General features: G+C 31.9%; 1 protein-coding gene across 2 annotated transcripts in view; it reads right to left on the bottom strand.

Moving 5' to 3' along the window:
• The window catches only part of LOC107172986 (protein O-mannosyl-transferase Tmtc1-like), a 306219-nt gene that overhangs the window by 73944 nt on the left and 205790 nt on the right, over window positions 1-26485 (bottom strand). For both annotated transcript variants that reach the window (XM_089225406.1, XM_089225407.1), the window contains one exon: window positions 5462-5547. In XM_089225406.1, coding sequence (XP_089081532.1) covers window positions 5462-5547 — 86 coding nt within the window. The remainder of the gene's footprint in view (window positions 1-5461; window positions 5548-26485) is intronic.

Below are 26485 nucleotides of genomic sequence, written 5' to 3'. Positions count from 1 at the left end.
GGAAATTGCAAACTGCAGCTGTGGTACACGTGCTCAACGAATAAATGCATATCATTATCATACGCACACACACACATAATGTATATAGACTCGTTTGCTGGCCCCATGGTTCAATTAAATGTCTTTTGTGCCTTCAATATTGAATTTAAAAAAATATAAAACGTCGACGTTTGAAAAGAAATAAAATAATTTCTTTAATTCAAATCTCAAAACTCCAGCACACGTTCATTAAACGCCATTGAACGTGTTTCACGCACATCTATGCATAATATTATATTTATGTCGGCACCGCGCATCACAAATAGTAAATTAATACTAATAATTATATTAGGGAACTGATGTAGGGTTAGCAATTTTTAACTTAATTTCTAAATTTATTGTTGAGCAAGTATTAATTGCATTTCCTAAAAGTACTAACTACTAAAATATAAAATATTCAAGTGCAATTTTTGGAAATATTTTCAATTTCATTGCTACCTTATTGAATTAGAATCGTCTATAAAACAACCTTAGCAATTTTTGTATTCTGTTTGAGTAATTTTATTTTGGTTTTGACTTATATTCATTCGTATCATACATTAAAAAAAACATGCTTTTAATCCATTGCAATATGTTTAAAGTAGGAAGTAGTTTAGGTTGTACATTTTTTTTTCAGCAGAACTTAAATATTGTTCGAGATAAAAAGATTATAACAAGTTAATAGCGATGAAAAAAAAATATTTATAATGAAACATTTTTATCATTAAATGCAATACTTCAGCAAATTTTACTATTCTATTTTATAACTTCAAAATATGTGCTCTATCATTACAACTACTACTCATTAAAGATAATAATATAATTCCGTTAGGACGTAACGCCATCATGCCGTATATAAATCATCACTGGCGAAATTGAACTGTATAAAACTGTGTAAGTATATAATATATATGGGTACGTATCGCAAACCTTTTGCACAGCGATAATGAGAGAATCGATGAAAATTGCTATGTGATATAGTGATGAGCCATAATCAGACGTTTTAGTATAGTGTTTTAGATCTGTCGGCGATATCGTGGTTCGACATAAATTACCTAATAATAATATTATGATAATGACGATAACCACTGACGAACGTTAAGGTTTTGTTAAACAATAAAAGCGGAAAACTTTCGTGATTAATCTCGCACAAACATTATTATTATATTATTATTATTCGTGTGACTATTATGATTTGACGTTTAAATTGAAATTCATTAATGTGCACGACCGAATTTTGTTGATACGTTTTATCGATGGCGAATCGCGTCTACGTCGAATTCGTAACTTTGGAACAATAATAATTGAACAGATGATGAATAACCATTGTATATCATACATATTATATTATATACAGTCCACTGAAATAACGATAATGATCGTTATTGTATTTCTTTTAATTCCTATTATCTTCATTTACACTTGGTAAAAAAAATATTATTTTTCCATTATATAAGCTACAATGCCCACATATTTCTTCTTGTATAATAACATGAATAATTCATGATATTTCTGCTGTTATTTTAAGTCTTATTTATCTTCGGCATTTCAAAAACAAATTATATAAGTCAATATAATAACTAGTTTTTTTCCTAAAGTAAAAATTACACACATTAAGTTGCGCCAAAAATTAAGTATCAATCAACGATAAATTTGATTTTGACGGTATATTCATCTCGGATACTCAATTTAATGCATACATTTGAATTTTTGAGTGCATATTTGGTGTGATTATTTCCAATGATACTTCTCTGCCCTCTATAAAAGATATGGTTTATGTATATAAATATAAATTACCACGCACGTCCGATTCGTCTGAATTTTCCAACGAAGTGTGAAAACGAGTGCAATCAGTGATAACCTCGTACAATGGAATTAGGGAAATATATACAGTGGTGAAAATGATTTGAAATTTTATGGAGTCTTTGAAAGCCTGAATTATTAGAATTGATAATGACATAATATTATGTATACTGATATCGTGTTGTAACAATATAATGACAAATTTACTTACATTTGTTTATGTTAAGACTAATTGTGTTGTAAAAATGTAATTTCAAACATAATGCATTATTATGTATTCGAAACAAATCTTAATTTAATTTAATTCAGCATAGTATAATAGTAATAATACATTGAATAGTCAACATTTCATTAGAACTACGTTTAACAGTGTTGTACTTAAATGGTTTTTCCAATGTCTATAAACATGTTATTGACTACACGCCTAACTATTTTAATATTATTCGTATGTGAGACCATCTTGATAACACTTTTCAAAAATAGAGTAACGAACATAAAAAATAAATTTGCATAAAATATAAAATCTACAGTTTCAGTCGAATCCTGTGTCTCGAATAAGTGTTTATGAATTTTTTCTCTCAAAACAGGGAATTTAGTTTTATTAGTTTTGAGTTATATTATTTTATTATACCAGTGTTGAGATTAGATAAATAATTTTTATCCTGATAAAAATAAGGATAATATGACAAAAAATATCTAAATATAGATAGTAGATAATCAAATCAACATTTATCTAGATAAAAAAATAAATATTTTTTTAAATGTATTGAAATCTAACTTTTTAAGATTTAGATTATCGCTACTAAATAGTAAATGCTACTATTTGAATATAGTTTGAATACAGCAAAAAAGTTTAAATGAAAGCTTGTAATATATATCATCATTAGTGAAAAACATAAATAACTAATCCATTTTTTAAATTAAATATAAGAACATTTTGTTTTAAATATTAATATTCATGCAAATTAACTCATATAGTTAAATGAACTATTTATTGTATATTATTACTTTCATAACCAACTACTTATTGTCTAGACCAAATCACTAAATATTTATCTAGGTAAGTCTCAAATTCGTTGTATTGGTCTCCAGACACGTCTCTGATTTCACCTATTATCATTAATCATTATTAATTAAAACCAAATAATATTATACAAACCACGACAGGCGTGTACCTAAAATGCCTACCCAACACGCCGTCTTTTCATATTTCTTGACGCGGTCGCGTTTACACTTTGTTATTCATTACACGTGTGATTGATTTTAATTAGGGTTCTAAAATTTCATGAAAATTATTTTGTTGAAATATTTCATTTTCATGAAAAATAATAAAAACTATAATAATTTAAATCTAGAGTTGAAATTTTATTGAAATATTTTTTACATACCTAGTATATTATAAAAATTACATAAAATTCATATAAACATTCTTAAAAGTTTCAAAATATATGAATTACCTATATCAATCTCTTAATTCAGGATTATTTGATATTTTATGATTACTAATTAGATATAGTTTTAACCAGAGTCCCTATATAATAATAATCTATGAGTTAAAACCTTATATATAATTCCTATTTAAATAAAAATAAAATAAAAATGTTATATTTATTAAATCCTTAATATAATTTTATAATTTACAGCTTATAGGGCTAGTATAATATCATTTTCGTATATTAATATATTATGAATATAATAATATATAAATATGATATTATATTAGTATCATCAATTATCATTATTATCATTTATAAAAATCAAAGAAAAACATAATCGTGAACCGATAACCACTAATCAGCTATGAAATCGGCGTGTCGATCTAGTGATGATTTTGTCAAACATATAAAAACGAAAAATTAAAAAAAAATTTCAATATTATATTTTTCAATATTTCATGTGAAATGTTTCATACTTATAATCTTTGCTTTGATAGGTACATGTTTAAGGGTTAGACGATTTTAATTAATAATAATTATGTTATGTTTCTTTTAACGTAAATAAAAAAATTGAAGGAAAATTATTAGCATTAGTTCCATTGGTTAAGATTAAAAAACGTACCTATACGGGAATATAAGGAAAACAGAAAATCAATATTTCAAAATATCGAATTTTAGATAAATGAAAACTTAAACGTTTGTAATTAATTTTATGTTGTCAACAACGTTTTCTATCAAATTACAAATATTGAAGCAACCATTAAATTAATTATTGTAACATAATATTGTAGCGGTAGATGGTTTCGTCAACATTTAATTATGTACGGTAATGCACTAACCTCATAAGTTCCCAATTAATAATTACAGTTTTGGTGAAAATCAAAATGGAAACTATAAGAGTGATCGTAGCAATATAATTAAATGTAAGCTTTGTAGCTGTCAATCCACTTATACATATTTATTAATTTATATGTATAGCCCGTATATGGATCATTGCAAGTCAAAGTTAATGTTCGATGTCCAATACTATGTTGAAAAAAGTGAATAACTCATATCGTACCATATAATGCTTTGTTCACTTTAAGCAACCCGCAAATAAAAGAATGATTTTAACACTCGTATTCGAGAAGAAGTATTTAATTGACAAATAGCAATTGTCGACTCCTTGATTTATTAAATATGTTAACTTAAATTTATTTGTCTGCACGATGATGATTGGAATTTTAAACGACGCGTGACGTAAGAAGCTTTGATTTTTATGAATATTTTTTTTGCCCAATTACTTTATTTTTTATTATACCAAAAGTCATGTAGAAATCAAAATATAATAAAAAATAACTTTTTGAAAGTCGTGTTTTGTAAATAACATATTATTATATCGATAATTTTACTCTTGAAACTGTAATTTTTTGTTTCGTAATAAGCTTCACTATTGAATTTCGTCGACATATTAATTTACGTTTAAAATAATTATGTATTAACATTTATTGACATGCAGAACTGATTATTTCGGTCTACTTTCGTGGTATGAATACAATTTTTTTGTAACAATAAATCATAATTATATTTATAATAAAAGATTCTAATTACTCGATTTTTTTTTTTTTATAGAAAATTAGACGTTATTTGTTTATCAACTGTAATATTAAATTTTTCCCGAAATTCGCTAAAATAGCCCAAACGAATGTCAAGACTTATGGATAAGGGTGTTTTTGGTGTAGAGTCTGAACGATGTTACCGTCATGGTTCTTACGTTGCCTCCTAAACAGTAGTTTTTGAATCAATTAAGTCATATTTCGTGTCCACAGGCCAGTCAGCCGGTAGCGTAAGAACCGTGGTGTTATAACACCACTCGGAATCTACGGCAGGTTAAATCACAGTGTGACCAGGTGCTAATAATTATTATTTACCAATATAATATTATCGTAAACGATGAATTTATTTTTTAACTTTGACGATATAATATTATTGTGAGGTGCTGACATTTGTAACAATGCATTAGAATATTACATAACAGAACTGTGTGATCGTTGTAGTACAGTATACTGAAGAAAACCAAGTCAAATGAACACAAAAATAATATAATATTGAATTATTTTTAAATCCAATGGCTCATATTTCCGAGGGTAATAATATCAATAACAGTAATAATAATAATAATAGTAATATTGCGTTATAATACATAATATACAAATATTATTTACCTGCCAGCGATGGTCGGTATCTGATCGCATTTTTGTAACTTGATACGGCTGCTTCGGCGTCGCCTTTTTCCCGCAACAAATTTCCTCTGTAACACGCACACAAACACATAATGAATAAAAGAATAAATATAATATTGTAATTAGTATTATCTATATAGGTCACGTGTATACGCGTAGTATTACGTCGTTATTTAGTTGTACGTTTCAGCGTTGTTGTTGTTTTTATTATTATTATTATTATTATTATTATTATATTATTTGCGTATTATACACACATGCCGTAAACCATCTCGGCTTTTCGGCGGAATGAACTAGAGAAGCGGCTGTCAAGTTGACAAATTGCCGTTGTGGAAAAGCTAAAACACGCCGGTAAACACACACTCACGAGCGCGAGGAGAGCTTGTGCCGAATATTGTGTTCTATTAATCATATCGTCCGGGACAGACACACGCGTGACTAACGAAAATAAAAACGGAAGGAAACGACGACTGCGACGGGAGAACCGTGTAGCGATGCGCTTGTAGAGAAATTTCACGCTTAGTTACACCAACACACACTCGCCATACACACGCAAACACACTCGCTCACACATACACTTAAAAACACTCACCCACCCACGCGCGCGCACACACACACACATATGGTATGGTACGCGTGGCTTAAAGTCTAGTCGTGTTGTACGCGGCTACATATTATACAGCGTCGTTTTATAGTAATGATCGTTATTGTCCTACCCTCCCGACAAGCCCGCACGGGAGGAATGATCGTCGTAGAATATGTACCATACAAGTGGAACGCGTTGGAGACGAAGAAAAATAATGGTCGCAGGCTCGGGTTGCGGGTTACGATAGAACGAAATCTAATGGCACGCACATAATTCGTGCGGCTCGATCCGAATTTAACAGTAATTATATTATATCCACGCCGAGCACTTAACGCGTTCGAAACTATATAAATACATAAATATAAATTGTGGGGAGCTCTACAGTAATATTTGCGTGTGGTACGCAAGCAAAACGGTGCATGGAACAATCAGTGGCGTGATTTAGAATTGGTTCTTGGGTGGGATATAAGTAAAGTATATATATAATATACTATCGTCCTATAGCGCAGAGGGGCTTTGTCCTCCACACTCCCCTCGACAATTGAATTTCATAGATCATAGTATTACACTAATTTGTTATTGTAAATTAAATTAAGTAAAATAATAATGGTTTTTAAAGTTATGTTATGAGTATGAGCCGTACAATTTTATCGTTATATTATATAAAAGTCGCTGAGATAAAGTAGTTTTAAACTAGTAAATAAAAATAAAAATCTCAATTATGAAGATGTCCATGAACTCTTATTCATTATTTTAAAATTTTAAAAGTCAAGTGATTACGGGAATTTGATTATCGTTAATTAAAAAACAAAAAAGGATATGTCCCCATTCCGCCTTCAACTATGCCATTGGGCACAATATTGCAGCAGCGAGAACATAAACGTATAGGCGTATTGGTGGTGTACGATTTATTAATAATGTATATTATAAATATTATTTTACATAATATAATAGTTGCCGTCGCGAGTTCAACACAATTTTTATGCCGTCGTTGCGCGACGGCCACCGCACATTAAATAACACATGGTGTATATGTGAGTGGGTGGACGGGTGGGCAGAAGTCAAGGTACCTTAGAGTATGAACGAAATTAAATTTAAAAAATAAAAAGTGATGCCCGGGTGAAATGCGTAAGTGCGTGATGTGTACTTTTTGATGGGCCACACTGAAGAGATGTGGAAGTCAGTCTGTTCGACGCTCTTCGAGTACCGGAAAAATAACGACATGATATAAAAAAAGTAGATATTGTTGAATTTAAGCAAAAACAATAAAAAATAATGTGCTGTTTTATCAGAGACTTTTGTATTTGCCACACCTCCCGCCACTCCCAGTTTACATTTTACGAGGGTCCTTACTCATTATCACGCGCCATATTTTGTTTTTTAGCACGCTTTTTTGAAATTCTTCAATTTAAACGATTTAAAATCAAATTTACGTATACAATCAATATTTTCGGTCAAGTGGTGGCACAATTATTGATCTTATTATTGTAAATAATCTCTACAATATGATTTGCAAATATTATGTTTCAGTGTTTTCTGTCGCGTCCTATATATATAAGACGCATAAAAATATTTTTGTATCAAGTTCGTCATCAATTTCCCCTTAAACTAATAATAGTATAATTGATCGAGTATATATAATTATAACAAACGATGTGCTGAACATGCAACATCTCAATGCATTTTTCAACGAATTCATGGCAGTAACGATAATTACCAATGCGATACTTCGAAATAAATAACTCTCGAAATAAAATTTAAGCATTTAAAGTTATATAGTATGCCGCAATCAATGATCTCCGGGAAATCAATCCTAAAAGGGACAAAATTAATGACCAGAAGAGTGGGGAAAATATGCTGTAATATCCCCAAATAATATTGCGTGCAGTCATTATACTCATTATAATATGATATCGTGCCGAAAGAATATGTTGAATATGTTCAGTGAAAATAAAATGTAAAAAATCAGATCTCGCCATCCTACAACAAATATTGTAATAAATCCGATATCCGTCGCCAAACTCAATACTACTCGCGTATAGATTATGTTGTACGAAGCACTAAAATATACGCACGATGTAAGTCGATGTTGGATATAATTAAAAAATATATATTATTTATATACATGAGATTCAGTGACCGGTTTCGATTATTCGCTAAAACCAATAATGTATGGTTACAATTTCGAACGCAAACGCATAAATATTTTGTACACACGATAATAGTATCATAATATTGTGATTCAGCTGTTTACTGTTTGTATTCGGTCCGTTGGACTTTCGCGTTTTATTGCGTTTTAGACAACGGCGAACTGCACAACAACGACTGTACACAATGAGACCCTTTCTGAACGGGAGTAATAGCAGGACTCGTTTTGTTTTTTCAAACAACATATTGATATCTGCTTTACAATATGGTATAAATCGTACATATTGTATTATTTGTATAGGTACATATATATTAATATACGTGCTATATAAGTATAAACATCGGTTAATTGAATAATTTGTCTCTGCGTTTGTTTCGGTTTTTATTCTCCACGAGCTTATACTTATGTAACATAATGTCATATTTTAGTGAATTTTAACAACTACGGAATACCCAAGTTAGAAACCGACCACCTCCAAAAAAAAAGTTAACTGCTCAACCTATTGGTTTCATATTATAATATTTTATCATTTTTGAACGATATTCGATGAACGTAGTTCGATCTGTTTGACTTTCGTTATTGCGTTTTAGACAACGACAAACTGCACAACTACTTCTAAACATTGTGACTCTTTCCTCACTGAAACTAGTTTCGATTTTCCAGGCCCAAGTTTTATCTGTTATAATGGTAGGTATATATCGTAAATATTGTTTACATTAAACAAGAAAAGACCACGTGGTAGTTCGAAGCAACGGTTAGGTTAGATGCAGTCAAAAGGAATATTAAGGACTTGAGACCAGATTGGAATGAATACATGAACAATGCGTATAATACAGAAAATTTAAGAATTTATTATTATTTTTTTATATACATGTACGAGCTATTCAAAATAAAAAGGAGAGGTCTGTTAACGAGCGGAGTCTGCCTGCTGCACGACAACGCCAGACCCCACACGGCCAATGTCACGAAGCAATTGTTGGACTCATTTGGATGGGATGTTTTGAACCACCCCCCGTATTCCCCCGACCAGGCGCCTTCAGATTACCATTTGTTCACTTCCCTGAAGAAGCACATGGGTGGAAAAAAATTTTCAGCTGACGAGGAAGTGAAGGGGACGGTCGAAAAGTGGACAAAGGAGATGGCGGCAGAGTTCTACGAGGCAGGCATAAAAAAATTAATCTGCCGTCTCACAACCTGCATTGAAAGAAATGGTGACTATGTAGAAAAATAGCACAGAAATATATTAATGTAACCACGTTATTTTTTTTTTTTAATAAATTTTTTTGAAGCCTGCAAAAATTGAGTACACTTACTTTCTGGACACGCCTCGTATTATTGTATTTTAGTTCATTATAATTAAATCGAATTATTAATAGTAACGTATTAAAATTATCCCATAAAGCAATGCTTGTGGCAATACTGCATGATACTCGGATTTTTCGTTGCATATTTTTGTATATTTCAAAGTTTAAATGCAATTTTTTTGTATCAATTTGAGTATCGTAACCTTCATAATATTTAAGTACCATTAAACAACAAATAATTCTGATGAAATATTATAGGTACTCAATTTTTTATCAACTTATAAAGGTTCAAAGTTTTTTTTTTACTTATCATTATTATTTTGTGACGTTTTAGTAGTTATGGTGTGCATAGGTATTTAAGCGCCTATACGGATGTTTTTAAGAGCATATTATTGCGCTTATAGTAACTTTTTTAAGAGTCACGATTTATGATCCCGGCGTATTATATACATTGCCACATTTTCACTCCAAAGTATATTACGAACCACCATCGTATATTGCCAAGACGTATAAGCCATAATACATATATATATACCACTCAATCGACGTCAATATATTAGCCAAGACGATGCCGTTAAGTCCACGTCGTCAAGACTATATAGTTGCGTTTTCTCCCGCGCTGTGTTTAACATTAAAAGCCGGTATGGAGAGTGAACGCTTCCTCTATCTCAGCTTTAACTCACGGTGTAAGGATCGTTCGTGTCGGTAACACACGTGAAAGCATACAATTATAGTGGTCGTGATTTTTTCACGACTATAATATCCGTGCAAGTTTTCTGTCTCGATGTTTTTTTTTTTTTTTGCGTATGTGGAACGTTGACTTTTGATTACGACTCACGAATATAACCTCGTTCATTGCAATCATAAAAATGACTCTTTGCAAATACTTAATGATACTATTTTACAGTCGCCGTGGTCAGCGTCGAATAAAAGATTTAATGATAAAAACGGTTCATATGATTAAAGCGTATTAAAATTAATTAATATTGAAATCGATTAATTGTAACTAACATTTTACAATGGAGTATTATAAAAATATTTATAGACTTTTCAACACAAATGATGAACTTAATACATTATAAATCTGAAATTGACGAATAAATAAACATGTAAAACTTCAGATCCTTGAACTTGTCGTTGTGTACTTGTACAGAATTATGGAATTCTCGCTCTCGATGTATACTATATATGCTCGTTGATAAATCCAGAGAATGGTATATTGAAAGATATTTAACTCTCAGCCCCGATCTTATGATGTCATTAACGCCGTACATAAATACACATTATATTTTTTATCATTATTATTATTTATTATAATATTATATCTTCATTGACCACCACCGTCATCATAGGATGATTATTAAAACGTTTGAATTGTTATTCATAGAATACAACTGGACGCGGTTAACATTGCTGCAAGTAATATATCGTTATTAGAAGAGCTGGAAAAATCGGACGTATTCCGTACGACATTCACCAGGAAGTCGGGCGAATTTATTGCGGAAAAAAAAGAATGATTACACGCGCACCACACTCCATCGTGGAGTGTAATATATTAATGCGTTTACATGAATGATTAAAATAATGATGCGATTCACGATGTGCGACGACGCAAATACACGAACATATAATAATATATCGTATGATGATGATGATGATGATGATGATGATAATAATAATAATGTACAGAGAACGCGAAACTTTATAATATTATATTATAAACATGGTAGGGGGCGGGGGTGGGAAAACTGAACTATTATGACTACAGAATTTGCATGTTATGCGTGTACGGGTTTGTTTAAATGATTTATGAGCAAAACACTCACACACACACACACACACACTCTTACTGTTATACACACGTGGGTTCGTGCATATGTGTGTGATATTCACGACATAGTATAATCTCGTGTTCGGTCACTTAGCCCTGGCGAGCAGCTCGTGAGTTAGCGGACAGTAGTCGCCGCCATCTCTGCTGCCGTTTTAATGCGTATTCATTGCAGTGCATAAAAGAGCACTGACAGCGGGTGAGGGGTTGCGAGAGTTTTGGGGGTGTGTATAGTTGGTGTTGTGCGCAAGAAAGAGACTGTGTGAGAGGGTGTGGGGGGAGGAGGGTGTGGTGAGCGCACAAAAGACAATTTTAATTACAATGCCGCGGTCTGGGCGGCGGCCACCATAAAATACAGTCACTATACGAGTTTAGTGCAACGAAAACATAAAATTAGTGGTCGTTAACGGTATACGCGTAATACTTATTATTATCATACATACATACATACATATATACACGCGAAATGACCGACCTTTAATTATAATATATCCGACGCTTCTTATTTTTCCGTATATTATATTCATATTATATGACCGGCGGACGACCTCTGCTAAGCTGCAGTGGCTATATTTCGCAACACTTTCGTCCGCGTTTTGATATTTATTTTTTTCGTCTCCGAGAACCTGCAACGGTCACGTGCTAACTATACCTACCCGAGCCCATCACGTGCCCGACAAATTATTATTATTGTGTCGTGCCAGAGCGAGTGGTGAATGGATTATTATATACCAGACCGACGAGTTCGCGACATTTTCGTCTGTACAACGGCTGCTGAAGATATCACACTTCTTCGACCAATACCACGGTTACCATCGGTATATGAGCTAAACGATGAGCCTAACCTCACGATTTCCGACAGCTTGTCTAAGCACCTGCCACGATGAAATATAACGCTGCAGCGTTTGCCACTCTCGTCGTGATGGACTGTCCGCTTCAGCTTATACACCTTCCGTTGGATTGCCATCATTTGCTTGGTCGCCGTCGACGGTCGTAGTTCGCACTGTACCAACCTCAACGACGTTGTTCCACAATACTTTTCGTGTTGTGTAAATACAATTGACGCCACTTATAAGGCTCGCTGATATCAGAGGTTCAGTCTCTTATAAAAGACTCAACATCGTCTGGGACGGTTCGGACGTATCCAAATACTTGATGAAAAATTCCGTTATTAATACTCACTACTTCGTCTATAAGACTAGAATTTCGTAAAAATAGATGGTAAAAAATAAAGATTTTCGGTTAAAATTTGGAATAAATTTGTTTTCAAAAATACCATATTTTTGTTGATTATTGCTGATTTCGATTCAAAGTGCTCTGTAATGTGTGTATGTTCATTTTTTAATTATAATTTTTTCATTAATAAGTAATGTGTAATTTAATGTATGTACCAAAGTATAGTTTAAAATTACAGCTAGATACATACGAATGTATGTAATAAAATAAAATTCATAAGTATTTTTTTTTTTTTTTTTTTGTTCATTTCGTCGATAAGATTCATTCGGTTTTAAGACCAACTTTATGCTGAAACCTGGTACAATAATTGGAGGATTAAGGTAAATCAAACCAAATCTAATCACACTACTTTTACTCTTAAGCTAGGACACTGCCCGCCAGTCACTCTCTTTGGTACGCAAATTCCGTCCACTCCTACAGTTAAGTATCTTGACTTAACCCTTGACCGTAGACTAACATGGGCCCAACATACACGTGCTAAAATAAGACTCCAACTAAATCTCCGACTTCGTATGCTTAAATCTTTACTAGTGAATAACAAACACACCAACCTTAATATAAAACTACTAATGTATAAATCCCTCATTAAACCCATTTGGACCTACGGTATCCAACTGTGGGGAAATGCCAAAAAATCAAATACAAATCGTATTCAGACTTTTCAAAATATAACATTAAGAAAATTAACAAACTCCCCCCCGTATGTTTCCAATCATACTCTCCACGCAGACCTAAAAATTAAAACTATTAAAGAAGAAGCTGCTATTTATTATAAAAGATTTCATAAAAGGCTTGCAACTCACTCAAATCCTTTAGTCAAAACACTCTCATCATATGCTATTCCGGGAAATCCTCCTAGGCGATTAAAACGCAACTGGTGCAGAGATATGCTGACTTAATATCATAATTTAAAAAAAAAAAAAAAAAAAAAGCAATCAATAAACATAGATGTATCTATGAGAAAACTTAATGTATAACTTCAATTTATAAGTGTCATCAATGGGTGGCTGCTTTTATCAAGATATTCATGTATTGTTTTTATATTTTAGCTAATACTCTTATTGTACCCACGAGGTACAGATTGTGTATGTAATAATAATAAAGAAAAAAAAAAAAAAACTTTATGCTGGTCACAAAGTAAATCTTATAAGCGGAGTTAACTTTATTACTATTCGTACCTATAATATAGTATTACGACGGGCACACGGCGTGAATGGAAATAATTATTAAAGTCGCACAGAATATTCAACGGAAGTCATTGTAATCATTTTAAAAAGTTTGATGGACGCGTATAACACGTGGTGCTTTTTGCAATGTTGATGTGGCGATTAACGGGACGTGAAAAAAACCTTTAAGTATTATATTACAATATATCCTTTACCACCGGGTAAAAAGCGTAGGTACACACACGGGTGAAAAAAGTCTCCAAAATCTGTGACGCGGTTGTGCTTTTATTGTGCTCAAATAATAATACATTATATTACACGAGCTATACGTTTCCGTGGGAAATAAATCTCTACGGGGACATAAAATGCTTTAATATTATGATGATTTAACGGATGAACCGAAATGTAACGCGCACAATGTATGGTGGCGAAAAAGAATATTATATCATTTTCCGTCACATATAATACCTATTGTCGAAATAAAATAGGTATTATCGGTCCTCGACAATTCGACCTGTCGCATTGGTACGAACAATGTAATAAATATATTTTATGATATAATAATATTATATGCAAATATGTCATGACTGACACATTACATATTATTATAGGTCAATTGGTTCTCGATGCGAAATGCCATTTTATAAAGGTAAATATATATATATATATATCACAGGAGCAGATTTTCCATAGTCACAACATTTGGTTTTGTTCGTGATCCGTCAAAAGACTTCAAACAATAATGAAACTTTATTGCTTTAATAATATTTTGAATATAAATGAGTGTTTTAAGACGTTTATATTAAAAAAAAAAATTGAGCAGCATTTTATTTTTGCACATTTTTATTGAAATATATAATAAGAAGAATAGAAATTTGATTTGATTTTTCGAAAAATTAATTGTTTGGAACTATAGATTCAATACTTTTCATGTTCAGTTATACAGAAACTCTCTACGAGCGTTAGAACGCGCACGCGTATGTGTGTGTATGTATGTATATGTGGAAGTGTACACTTTACCTGTAATCGTGAAACGTGTGTTGAAATGTGTATTGCGTACTCGAGGGAAATATCCGTCAAACGACGGTAATAGTGACGTAATAGCTACAAAATCAAATAAGCAATTTATAAATTTACCATCACTTCGGTATACCTAGAATTAATGACAATCGGCCAATGGTAAATCTGCAATTCATCATATCGTGTATATAATTGCTTTTGAAATTACGGTCCGTCTGTTCAGAGAAATATTATATTACAATATTCATAAATATTAAAACGGTAATTCCTACCCACATGTACCTATTACAAAACTATAATTATTATTATTTTCATCATTACTATTATTATTATTTTTATTGGTACTGTTACGGTCGAAACGGATGGATATTTTTGTAACCCAGTTTGGTAGATTAAACTTCGATAAACAACTTTGTAACCGATATGGCCAGAATATGTTGTTTTTGACGTCAACTTATTTTCGGTGTGTTTGCTTCTGAAAACTTTAACGAAAGTGACGTGTGGCAAACAAACATTTCTATATTTTTCCCCAATTTTCTCTTTCCATTCGCCATGTAAGGTATCACATTGCTGTCCGATTAAAGTACAACAACATATATATAATATATAATATATATAATATAATATACTACCAAGAACGTACACGACATATTATTATTGTGTCATGCAAACACATTTACACACACACACCCAAATACACACATATTATAAACCATTATTCAATCCTTAACTGACGATCAAAGGCCACGTTCCGTTTCGTGAATATTGAAACGTGTCTAAACACGATTTTTCTATTTTCGACAACGGGTAAGTTACGTGATATACTTTGACGAATAAAATTAAAACATTTAAAACAAAACTTAATCTAACCTAATTTTTGAAAATATTACCTAGTAAATTTATTTTTAATCTTAAAATATTATTTTTAATATAATTAATATTTATTTTCATGCATTTTTATTAGTAACAAGAAATTAAAATTATATATGTCGATAATATATCACACTGTAAGACGTATATCGAAACCTTTTACATTGGTAACTTAGAACTTTGAAGACGAAATACCACATATAAATAGATTTTTGTATTAATTAAAGAAGAATAAAATAAAAATATTTATTTATCTATTAATGTAAAATGCCTAGAGAGAGGCTAAAGGTACTCCATAAATCATTTATCTATATTTATCTATAGTAATTTATTTAAAATTGCATCAGCCCAGATGACAAAAAGTAAGTTTCAGTCATTCAAGATTTAAAGACTAATAATGATAATTTTATATTTTAAAAAACTGGAAACTACTAAACTTTGTCAAATATTTATGAATTTTTGCGTCATAGCTACTGACACAATATCATGCAACTGTATTATCCATTTGAACTTATTTTTGAACTTTTAATTTAAATACCTAGTCGGAAATAGAACGAGATCTGCAAATATATTAGAATTTGGTTAAATTGTAAAGGAACTAAAATATTTTTATCCTCTTAAAATTTTACACTGATATTTTCATAATATAGGTAAATAATAATAAAATATAATATATCTAATCAAAATTGACCAATTTCAGATTACGGTGCAGTATACAAAGTACGTATTATGTGTTCAATAGCAACTACGCGCCACCATGGCTCGGAAGTTTATCTAATCCATCATGCATGCAAGAAGCTAAAATATTTCATAACAAATACGTCATACGATAGAAATATAAGTCTTATGGAAATATGTTAAATTTATATTGCATTTGTTTTTGAGCATTATTTTCATATAGATATGAAACAATCGATTTTGAAACTTAGGAATAATATTTATTACTTAAAAAAAAAAAAAATTAATGATTAATAAAAATTGGTTTGATATCGATTTAAAATAATCACAATCACAACTGACTATACAAATATAGCGTGATTTGTATACTATTGGACCACCGTTCCCTACGTAAATCAATATAAGTACTTATATTAGAAAAAGTAAATTAAAACGTCTCTCCGAGGAATACAATGATTGTACGGTTACAAGGATATTCTCAATTCACTATAGATGCAATTGTTATTTAACTATTACTACGTAATTTCGAAATGTTTGTTCCTTGTTTGAATTTACTATTATTTGTACATACTATAGGTATTTAAAATGTATGTATAATACATATTATAATATGATCTTTCTAAATTTGTAATTATTTCTACTCGAAGCCATATTCTTGCCTATAATCAATACAATATCATACCATATTATAATTAATACTGATAATATTGTAATTATACTTCTGCATGCGCCACTCATCGATTGCCATACGAGTGTGCAGACTTGACGATGGTCTCTTCTTGACGATGGTCTATAGTACCTATAATGTCAACACCATAATGCATGTCTCATTGTAGGTACGAGTTAAGCGCGTACACGATGTGGCGCGTATTATATAGGATTGTGCGCGGCAGGTGGGTAATGTCTTAGACTGCAAGCTTTAACCCCCTAGGGGCACGATTCACTGTCGACCACACCTTACGTGGTGTCTCCGCCATGCCGCCGATCAACCGCCATCGAACCATATCTACTCATTTTCCAAGTTCGCGGAAATATTGACAGAAAGCTCCCGCACGGATAGCTCATCTCCGTTTGGTTTACTCCCACCGCATCTCTGCACATAGTTTACGTCCTCCCCTCTGAACGCACACACATTTGAGCCCTCCCATCACCCACGTACATTCTTGGTATATTTCAATATATATATATATAAATGTGTGTGTGTGTGTATGTGTGATAATCCCTTGTGTACGGTCGTCGTATTATGTATGGCATGAGTAAGGGATGTACGATGTTTAAGGGGTGAGTGGAGAAGTGCGCATAGGGTACGAACCATCGCGTCTTGGCGGAATTTACATCAGAATACCCTTGTGCAACATCCGAACATACCACCGACGCCGGACACGTATCGAATAATAATAAATATATATGGACTGCGCGCGCCGCGTTGTATCGCTATTCTATGTCACCGTATATATATATATATATTATGTACTACGATATAATATACACTTATATATATCATTTTCATACATGGTAGACACTATGCGCAAGCACACACACTACAAAGTTATGTTACAATGGGTATTGTGTAATATATATATACATATATAGATAAATTTATATACATCATCTATATATAATATATATACATAATATAAGTACACTATCGCGAAACAGCTCAGTCCTCGCCAAAGGGCCCGTCTCCGGAGAGACAGACAATGTGTTTGGGGATGAACGATGGGGTGGTGGTGGTGGTGGTGGTGGTGTTGTGGAAAAGCCTCCGGACTGAAATCCCACATATATGCGCGAAGTACACCGCCGACACGCCATAATCTAACATCGGTGACCCATGAACGGCTAAGCGATAGATAATATATAACACAATATATATACGTTATATTTTAACATACACCATACACTGCATTTTTTTATTTTTTTTTATATTAGTTTGCGATAAGCATTTTCTTTATGCGCGAATATCGAACAACAACTACTATGTACATTATACATTATAATAATATAAACACAAGTTAATATAATATTATGTAAGTAAACCATATACTCGTTTTATCACACACGCTACGATACAAAGAGTTTGTATACTATTATAATACAATTAAATACAGAGAGATCGCACAAACATAAGTGCGTAAACATTGGTGGGGTGATTGCCGGGAGAGACGGATTGCGAATCCAATTATTAGACCTCAATTATTTGAGATAATTTATTATAATATTGTCTAAGCATCATATAAGTAGAATCTGTTTGCGCTAGCATTGGCGTCAACGAGATAATAATGTCAAGTCAATAATGTTTCTTTTGATTTTTTTATTAGTCGTCATATTAATGTTCAATGCGCCGCATTTAATATTATTTTCCTTACACTGTTATGGTATTTTTCTTTTTCTTATTAAAATCGTATGCTTGCATAACAATAAAATTATAGCATCAGTAAGTTGACCTCGATATCGTACAAACTTTCTGGTGAATTCGAATTTATTTATTTCGTCATAAAATTCAAGAACATTTTTTATTCAATGAAAATCTACTACGAAATCAGATGACGTAAGTGCATATAGACTATAGAGCATCGTTTTATATTTATTTTTTATACACTTACAAGAGCGTAATATGTTTTGATAGAATTCTATGCAGACGTGTCAATTTAAAGTTGTATGACGGAGAATGTTTTCGTCGGTGGATATATTTCGTTTGAAAATCTATTTATTGTTTCTTTTTCTTGATGGGTGTTCGAAAGTTGTTCGAAAGTGCATTGGTAAATAAATAAACATAACAACATAATATGTACATAACGGATGCTTATTATTACAAATAAGGTAACACCACGTTGTTTGTATACGAAACAGATGCAATTTATAAAGTGAACACGCGCCTAATCAAATAATTTTTCGATTAATAAAACTGAATTCGATCGTCAACGTCCAACGTCATTGTTTTGAATAAAAATAACAATTAGTTGTTTTGTTTGATGATGAAAGTTGGAACTTGAAAAAATAATTTCTTAATTGGCCATATACATCGTAATAAATAAACCAAAAATACTTGGCTGTCGCATAATGCTACAATATTCTGGGGGGGTGGTTCCTGGGTTTCGAGACCCCCAGAAAAAAAGCTTAAGAAAAAATAAATAACTATTGCTACGCAGGTAACGAGAAAGATTAATTTATATTATATATTTTTAATGTTTTTATTACAATATTTGTATAAATAACTTGGGTTTAACTTTAGACCCCCCCCCCAAAAAAAAAAAAAAAATAGAAAATACGCCATTATCTATAACAACATAGTATGTCAAGTGTAGGTATTAATATTATGAAAGATTTCTAAGGATAAAAATACGTCATGCGTTAAAAAGGAAATGAGAACAAATTATGTGCACATCGATATGCCGATCACTGGACGGATCGGTTAATATTTTTACGATCGTCCGAAACACTTATAATGGTGATAATTATACGCCAGCTAGTTCGCGAAACTTAATTTAACTCACGAAAGTCGAACAAACGGACACTGTATTATAATATTCGTCTGTACCTATATACGATACGAGTATATTGTTGTTAGGCGTACGCAATTCAAATGTAGTTGTTCGATATACAGTAAAACTTCAGTAAGGCCGAACTCTATAAGATGAAAATCCCGTTAATACGAACATTTTATTTGGTTCCGATTCAAATAGGTACATAATAAATGTGAACGCCTCCGTCAAGTCGAAAACTTAGTTGAGACGGAAAAAAATTTACGGCCCTAATAAAGGATTTCGTCTAAGCGAGGTTTTACTGTATATGCCAGGTGCAAAAAGATTGTGAAATTTTTATCTTTTTAACTGAAAAACACACGGTACGATTATAACGAACTATAGGTTTATATTTAAAAAAAAAAAAAAATTAAATTCACAATATATATCTACGCAATTCTTACCTATATTTCAGTTACATTAATTAAGACTGACAGAAAAAAAAAATGATTTTCTCGGTTTATAAATATTATATAAATTTGATTTTTTTTGTCTGCCACGCGTACCTATAATTCTATGCTGCTACCACGAAAACGCTATTCAAAGTCTGCAATGAGTAATACTTTTATTCTAATGATGTTTCATTAATTTTAAACATTTTCTGCGAGTTAATTAAAATTATTCATTTGAATAGCAATTATATATATTAAAAAAAAAAAAAATTGTAATTAAAATTGTTTTCAAAAACATAATAATTAATTGCACGTTATACGTTGAATGTACGTATTATAAATGTATACTTCTACAATAATATAATACATTGTTTTCAACTCTATACTTAGTCTACCACGTATAGATATCACACACGGATCAGACACAAAGGTCAACATCGAAAATGTTAGTTTTTATAAAACAAATCAAACTGAAGAAGCTCATATAATATTATAAAGTTTCGTTGTCACAGTCAAAACGTCTAAACGCATATAACTATATAGGAAGGACGCAGTTGTGAATTCATATTTTTTTCAATAACTTATACCTTCGAAATTCGTTTGATAAGTTTTCGGTAAAATAGATAAACGTTTGAGGTCGTGTGCACCGAAAATATAAGGAAATCGTACTAAATCGGGTCGTTTCGCATATACGTAGTCACCCTTAAAATATAACGTCAAAAATGACTGACGATTATTATAGATAATATTATGATGGTGATATAATTTAATTTTAAATCGGTCTCAATGCCACTGACAACATAACACGATATGATGATGCAAAATGTGATCAAAATATTATTATAGCGATTTTGTTTGTATAATATATATATAGTTTTGCTTTTGTATATTTTGTACCTTACTGTAATCAATAAGACGTTTTGCTTACGGCGTGTATTTTCCGAACGCGATTATTAACGTTCCAAAACATCTTTAACCCCAACAGAGATCCGTCAACCACAATGCTACATTATTTAACGTCTAATTCGCTTATTATACTCTGGTCGTACTATAACTAAATATATAAGTATAAATCCGCTCAGAAACTATAAAGCATACATGCGAGAATATTTCGTAAACAAGTCTTACACGACCGTGCCTGGTCAGCAAATTTTCAATCACTATGTCGCATAATTATAGGCGACGAAACCGACGAAAGTGGGTCTGTCGCGTGGTACAGTTGTGGCCAACGACAGGTCATTATTACAATTAATATATGTTTTTTTTTTTTTTTTTTTTATCGCAATATCAAATTTATAATATTACAGTTTTTTGTTTTTTTTAAAATTAACAATATTACTTGTTTTCCTCTGCGAAACATGACCTACCTACCGTCAGCTGTGACAAACCACTTTTTACTACAATTATTATTAGTTTTAGTGTTCTGTGGTTACGTCATGCCAAGTATAATACTTTTACGTGCTGTGTATTGCATTACGGTCGGTCGGTGTACACCTATCATGAATTACTCGTTGACGACTTGGTCATAAACGTATGCATGGTTACAACCCCACTATATATAATATGTATACCTAACTAATACAATAAGGTGTGGTTACCGTCGCGTCTCATAATCGTATAACATAATATTATCATTATCGCTATGGTTATTGTTATTATTATTGTATTATTATGTATCGTTCGTTTTCAAGTCTATAAAATCCGACGGCGCAGGAGCTTAGAAAACGGTGTAGATGATACAGAGGGTCGTCGGTTATATATAGAAGATACGGCTAGTGAGACAGAGAAACGGCGATGGCGAGGAGACGGGTTGTATACGTGTTTATTATTGCCGATGACGACCAAGACGATGGCCCGTAAACGAAACAGTAATGATGACAATGATCATAAAGAATCAACCCTTCACCCTCTTTTGCTGTTCCGGGTCACGTCGGACTTCGCGCGCTTAAATCCCCTGTCTGCGCACCATAGCCATCGTCGTCATACGAACGTGATCCTACCAACGCCCAAGTATGACACACATGTATATAATATGTACCAACCCTGGTTGTGGTATACGTTCATTATTAATGGCACCACATCTGGGTCAGTGTTTGTCGTCACTATATGTTACGCTCAACTTAAAGCACGCCGACCATTCCCCTAGACTTAACAGGTCGTTAGAACCGGACGACTGTAAATGCATTCCGCTAAAATTACAATTCTCAACATTAATTTTTTAACACGTTACCTACCAATAGAGATTCGAATTGTAACTATGCACCAGCTCGAAACGGCCTCAGTCTTCCCGAGGTGATATTAGCGTTGTATAATATTATTTAATTGCAGTCGGTTTAGTCGTAAGAATATATTACAATATATTATACCATCATCACCGGTTCCAAGCCACGTGTGGCTGTATTTAATTATAATATGTTAAACTATCGCCGTGTGCTATTAAAAAATTAAATCATACTTCTTGCACAAGTGTACTGTAAAAATATATATTTTCCCGATATCATATAAATAATTTTCATGAAGATATAATGATATTCAAATAAAAATATTATTCGTTGTTACATCATAATCATATTATGCGTGATCGTGTGATCGAAATAAAAATATTTTGCTTTTAACAAAATTCTTACTGACAATTAATCACAATATTTATTCGTCATAATATCAGTTATTCGATAGATATTTAAATCAGCAGTTAGATCACACGTCATCTTCACGTTCTTTTTTTTTATAGTTTACAAGGTTATAAAAAGTTAGCTATAAAAACTGTCATTTTTAATAGGAAACTTTATGTTTTTTATTCAGGTCTTGTATATTCAATTATCACAAAATAGAACAACAATACCTAAATTTAATATAATTATAAGTAAGTACCTTCCTAAATGAAATTTTAAAAGATTTAGAATGGTGATAAAAATGAACAAGAATCGTATCAAAATTATTTTTTATCTATTTCAGTGTCTAATATAAAATATGAATATACTAGAACATGGAAATGTTATTCGATTAGTTATCTTATTTTTAACCAGTGGGAGGGTGTGGAAGATTCATTGTGATCATTATTATACACATACTAAGAAAAAAAAAGTATAAATATTTTTAGGTTTTTACGCAAACTCATCGTAACAATATTATCATTTAAAGTACCTAGTTATCTGATAATATAGCATCTAATCAGTTCCACGTGTAAAAATAATTGTTATACAGAATAAGTGGTCGATGCATTTGTCAGGCGCTTTCTAATTTTGAGAAGAAAAGTGAATACAGAAATAATCGTACGAAGTGATTTCGCTTGACGACATTACCGTGTCACGTATAATATTCGAATCCTCGGTATACCGCTACTTCCGAGTCAAAAGGAATCAACGTAGGTATATAGTAATACATTATTTGTGTGGTGTGTGTGTGTATTGCAAAAAATCAGAGAAGACGTATAATAATATTATCATCTCGAAAATCGATATCCATCGCAAGTCATCGAATTGTACACATGCCTACATCGCTCATAAGAAAAGTGAGACTGAAATATAAATATTTTTAGGGCTGTAGCGCGAACAATCATTTAAAGTGCCTACCTAATAATGCAGCAGCTAGCGTATTCAACGAATGCAAATTATGATACAGAAAAAGTCGTCGACGTATGTGTTAGGTTAGCTTCCAACTCCTTGTGAGAGGGAGAGTGAATAGAAATTGGCGTAAGGAGTGATTTTACTCGACGACGTTACCGAGACGCGTATATTTGAATTTTCAGAATACAGACTTCCTAGTCAAAAAGAATCGGCTCATATACATATTATATGATAATGTGTGTATATATATATATATTTTTTACATGACAAAAATCCAGCGACGATATAATATCATCTCGAGAATTGATAACTGTCGTAAGTCATTGAATCGTATAATATGTATGATACATTCATTTTATTATAAATATTGTATTAAAATAGCTTCTCGAAAATACCAAGTTATATTATGTCATTATAATATTGCATTCAACAGTACAATATTAATGTGCACGCGCACTCAAACGCGTTTACGCGATACGTTTGTAAATATATATTTAATGCATTCCGCACATTTGAGAAACCAACACCAAATTGCGTAGTGTGTTGACATCGATTTTTAGACGGATGAGTTAAAAATAAATAAATATAAATATGACACGAGGATACGAAAAAATATAACAATAAGATAGTGTTATGAAGCCATCATAATAAAATTTTATATTGTTAAGCGGAATATTATTTGAGTAAATCGCTATATGTGCCCAATGAGCGATCGGAAAAGGGCAGTAATTCGAAGTCACTATAGATATTTAGTCAATAAAATATTATACGAATGTAACAGTTGGCTTCAGGCATTGACGTGTATTTTAGTGGTTTTCAATTTTTTTTTTTTTTAAATGACACACTGAACTCTTCACAAAATTTTCAAATGTGTTTTTTTTAGGTCATTATTTTATTTTTCACATAAATATATTGCTATTTATTTATATTTTTATTGAATATGATTATTATATAGGTATACATAAAACAAATATTTAAAAACTCGTGACACACCTTGAAAATGTTTGAGACACGTCAGTGTGACGCGACATATCGGTTAAAAACCACGTTTGTATATTTATGTCTATATATATATATATAATTTACGTTTGGTATATAGTATATGATGTAATAGTACTATGCGTTATGTATGTCTGCGCCGCAAAAAAGTTTAATGTGGTGTTGTTGATGGTATCATTTTAATGTGCATGTATCAGTGCGTTCCACAGTTGCAGCTTTGTCGGCGGAGCCTTATCAGGCTTCCGTGTGCGACCGGCCAGCTGTGGAATCATTATCAATGTTTTCTATAATATCGACTAGGTTCAAAACTTTAAGTTTTTTCATTTAGTTATGCTTACAGTGTCACGAAGTTCCTAGTTTTTCCATTGTTTATTGTTTAGTGTGGTGACACTGAAAGACCGTTCATTTTGAGTTTTTACGTAGGTTCCGTCCGTTACATGTAAAAGTCAAGTACTGACTTAATTTTTGTTCGCTGTGCAGTCAGCTTGTGTTTTACCATTTTTTCATGTTCTGGTTGCAGTCGTCCCAAACCGTGTTGTTGTGAATTTGTGAATTCATCGCCTGGTAATTATCGTTCTCTGCAATTTTTATTGCTACCATTAACTTGTTTGTCCCCAGTTTTAGGGTGACCAAAATTACCAGCGATTTGTATAGTGATTCATCGTGTTTTAGTGTACCTCGTTGCTCGTGGGGACAGTAGTGTGGACTTGAGATCCTGTCCCGGCTAGTGTTTTATCGTTGTGAAGTCGTCGTGAACAGTTGTAGGCACACATTCGCACGTACGCAGGGTCAAATTGTTTTTATTGTAAACTATTTGATATACCTACAGGCCCTGGTGCGGTAGCATGGGTGTAAAACCAGGTGTGTGCCCCAACTGTTATGTGAGTATTGGTTGACCAAAAGTTTTGTGTTTGTATGACCGACGGGTCTTGGATTATTGTATAGTTATTATTAAATTTTTATAAAGGTAGTCTGAGGAACTACATATCAGTGCTATTATTATTATTGTTATTACTATTATTGTTACATTTGTATAACACATATCTCTTTATATTATTTTGGTAGCCACATTGGGCATACTGTTGTACTTTATACTATTTTGGTAGCCATATTAGGCGTATTATTTGTATTTCATTTTTGTTGTTATTTGCCAAACAGACACTGTATCAGTTTATTGCATTGTTTCATATTGTTTTGTAATAAAATACTTGCCACCAACTATTATACTATACTGTATTATTCTTATTATTGGAATGCGCTGAGGTAGTGCTACATGTTATGTTGCCTACCTCACAGTCGTAAAGGCACAACTTAATATGTTGTTATGGTTATATTATTAAGCGCTGAATGCGGCAACAGTGTATGTATAGAAGAAAAAATAAGAAGCGTATTAGAAAATAATACTTAATAATAATAAAAATGCATATTCAAATCACGCAAATCAGTGGTCAGGAAAACGAACGAATATGATAACATAATATTAATAATAATATATGCACAAGACGATAGTTAGTTATATGCGAATATTATTTACTCAGCAAAGCAGAAATAAACAATAATACAATATTATATTGTAAATGGTATGAATAAGTCTGAGTATTTCGCTAACACGCGATATAATATTATAATATTGAATATTTTCAATTGTCTACGTAATAACGTCATATCCAGACGCTGTACGAAATTTAATA

Source organism: Diuraphis noxia, unplaced genomic scaffold (genome assembly GCF_037042655.1).
Source record: "Diuraphis noxia isolate RWA-SAM2 unplaced genomic scaffold, SU_Dnox_SAM2 contig0004, whole genome shotgun sequence".
Lineage (NCBI taxonomy): Eukaryota > Metazoa > Arthropoda > Insecta > Hemiptera > Aphididae > Diuraphis > Diuraphis noxia.
This window is presented reverse-complemented; position numbering and strand designations above follow the sequence as displayed.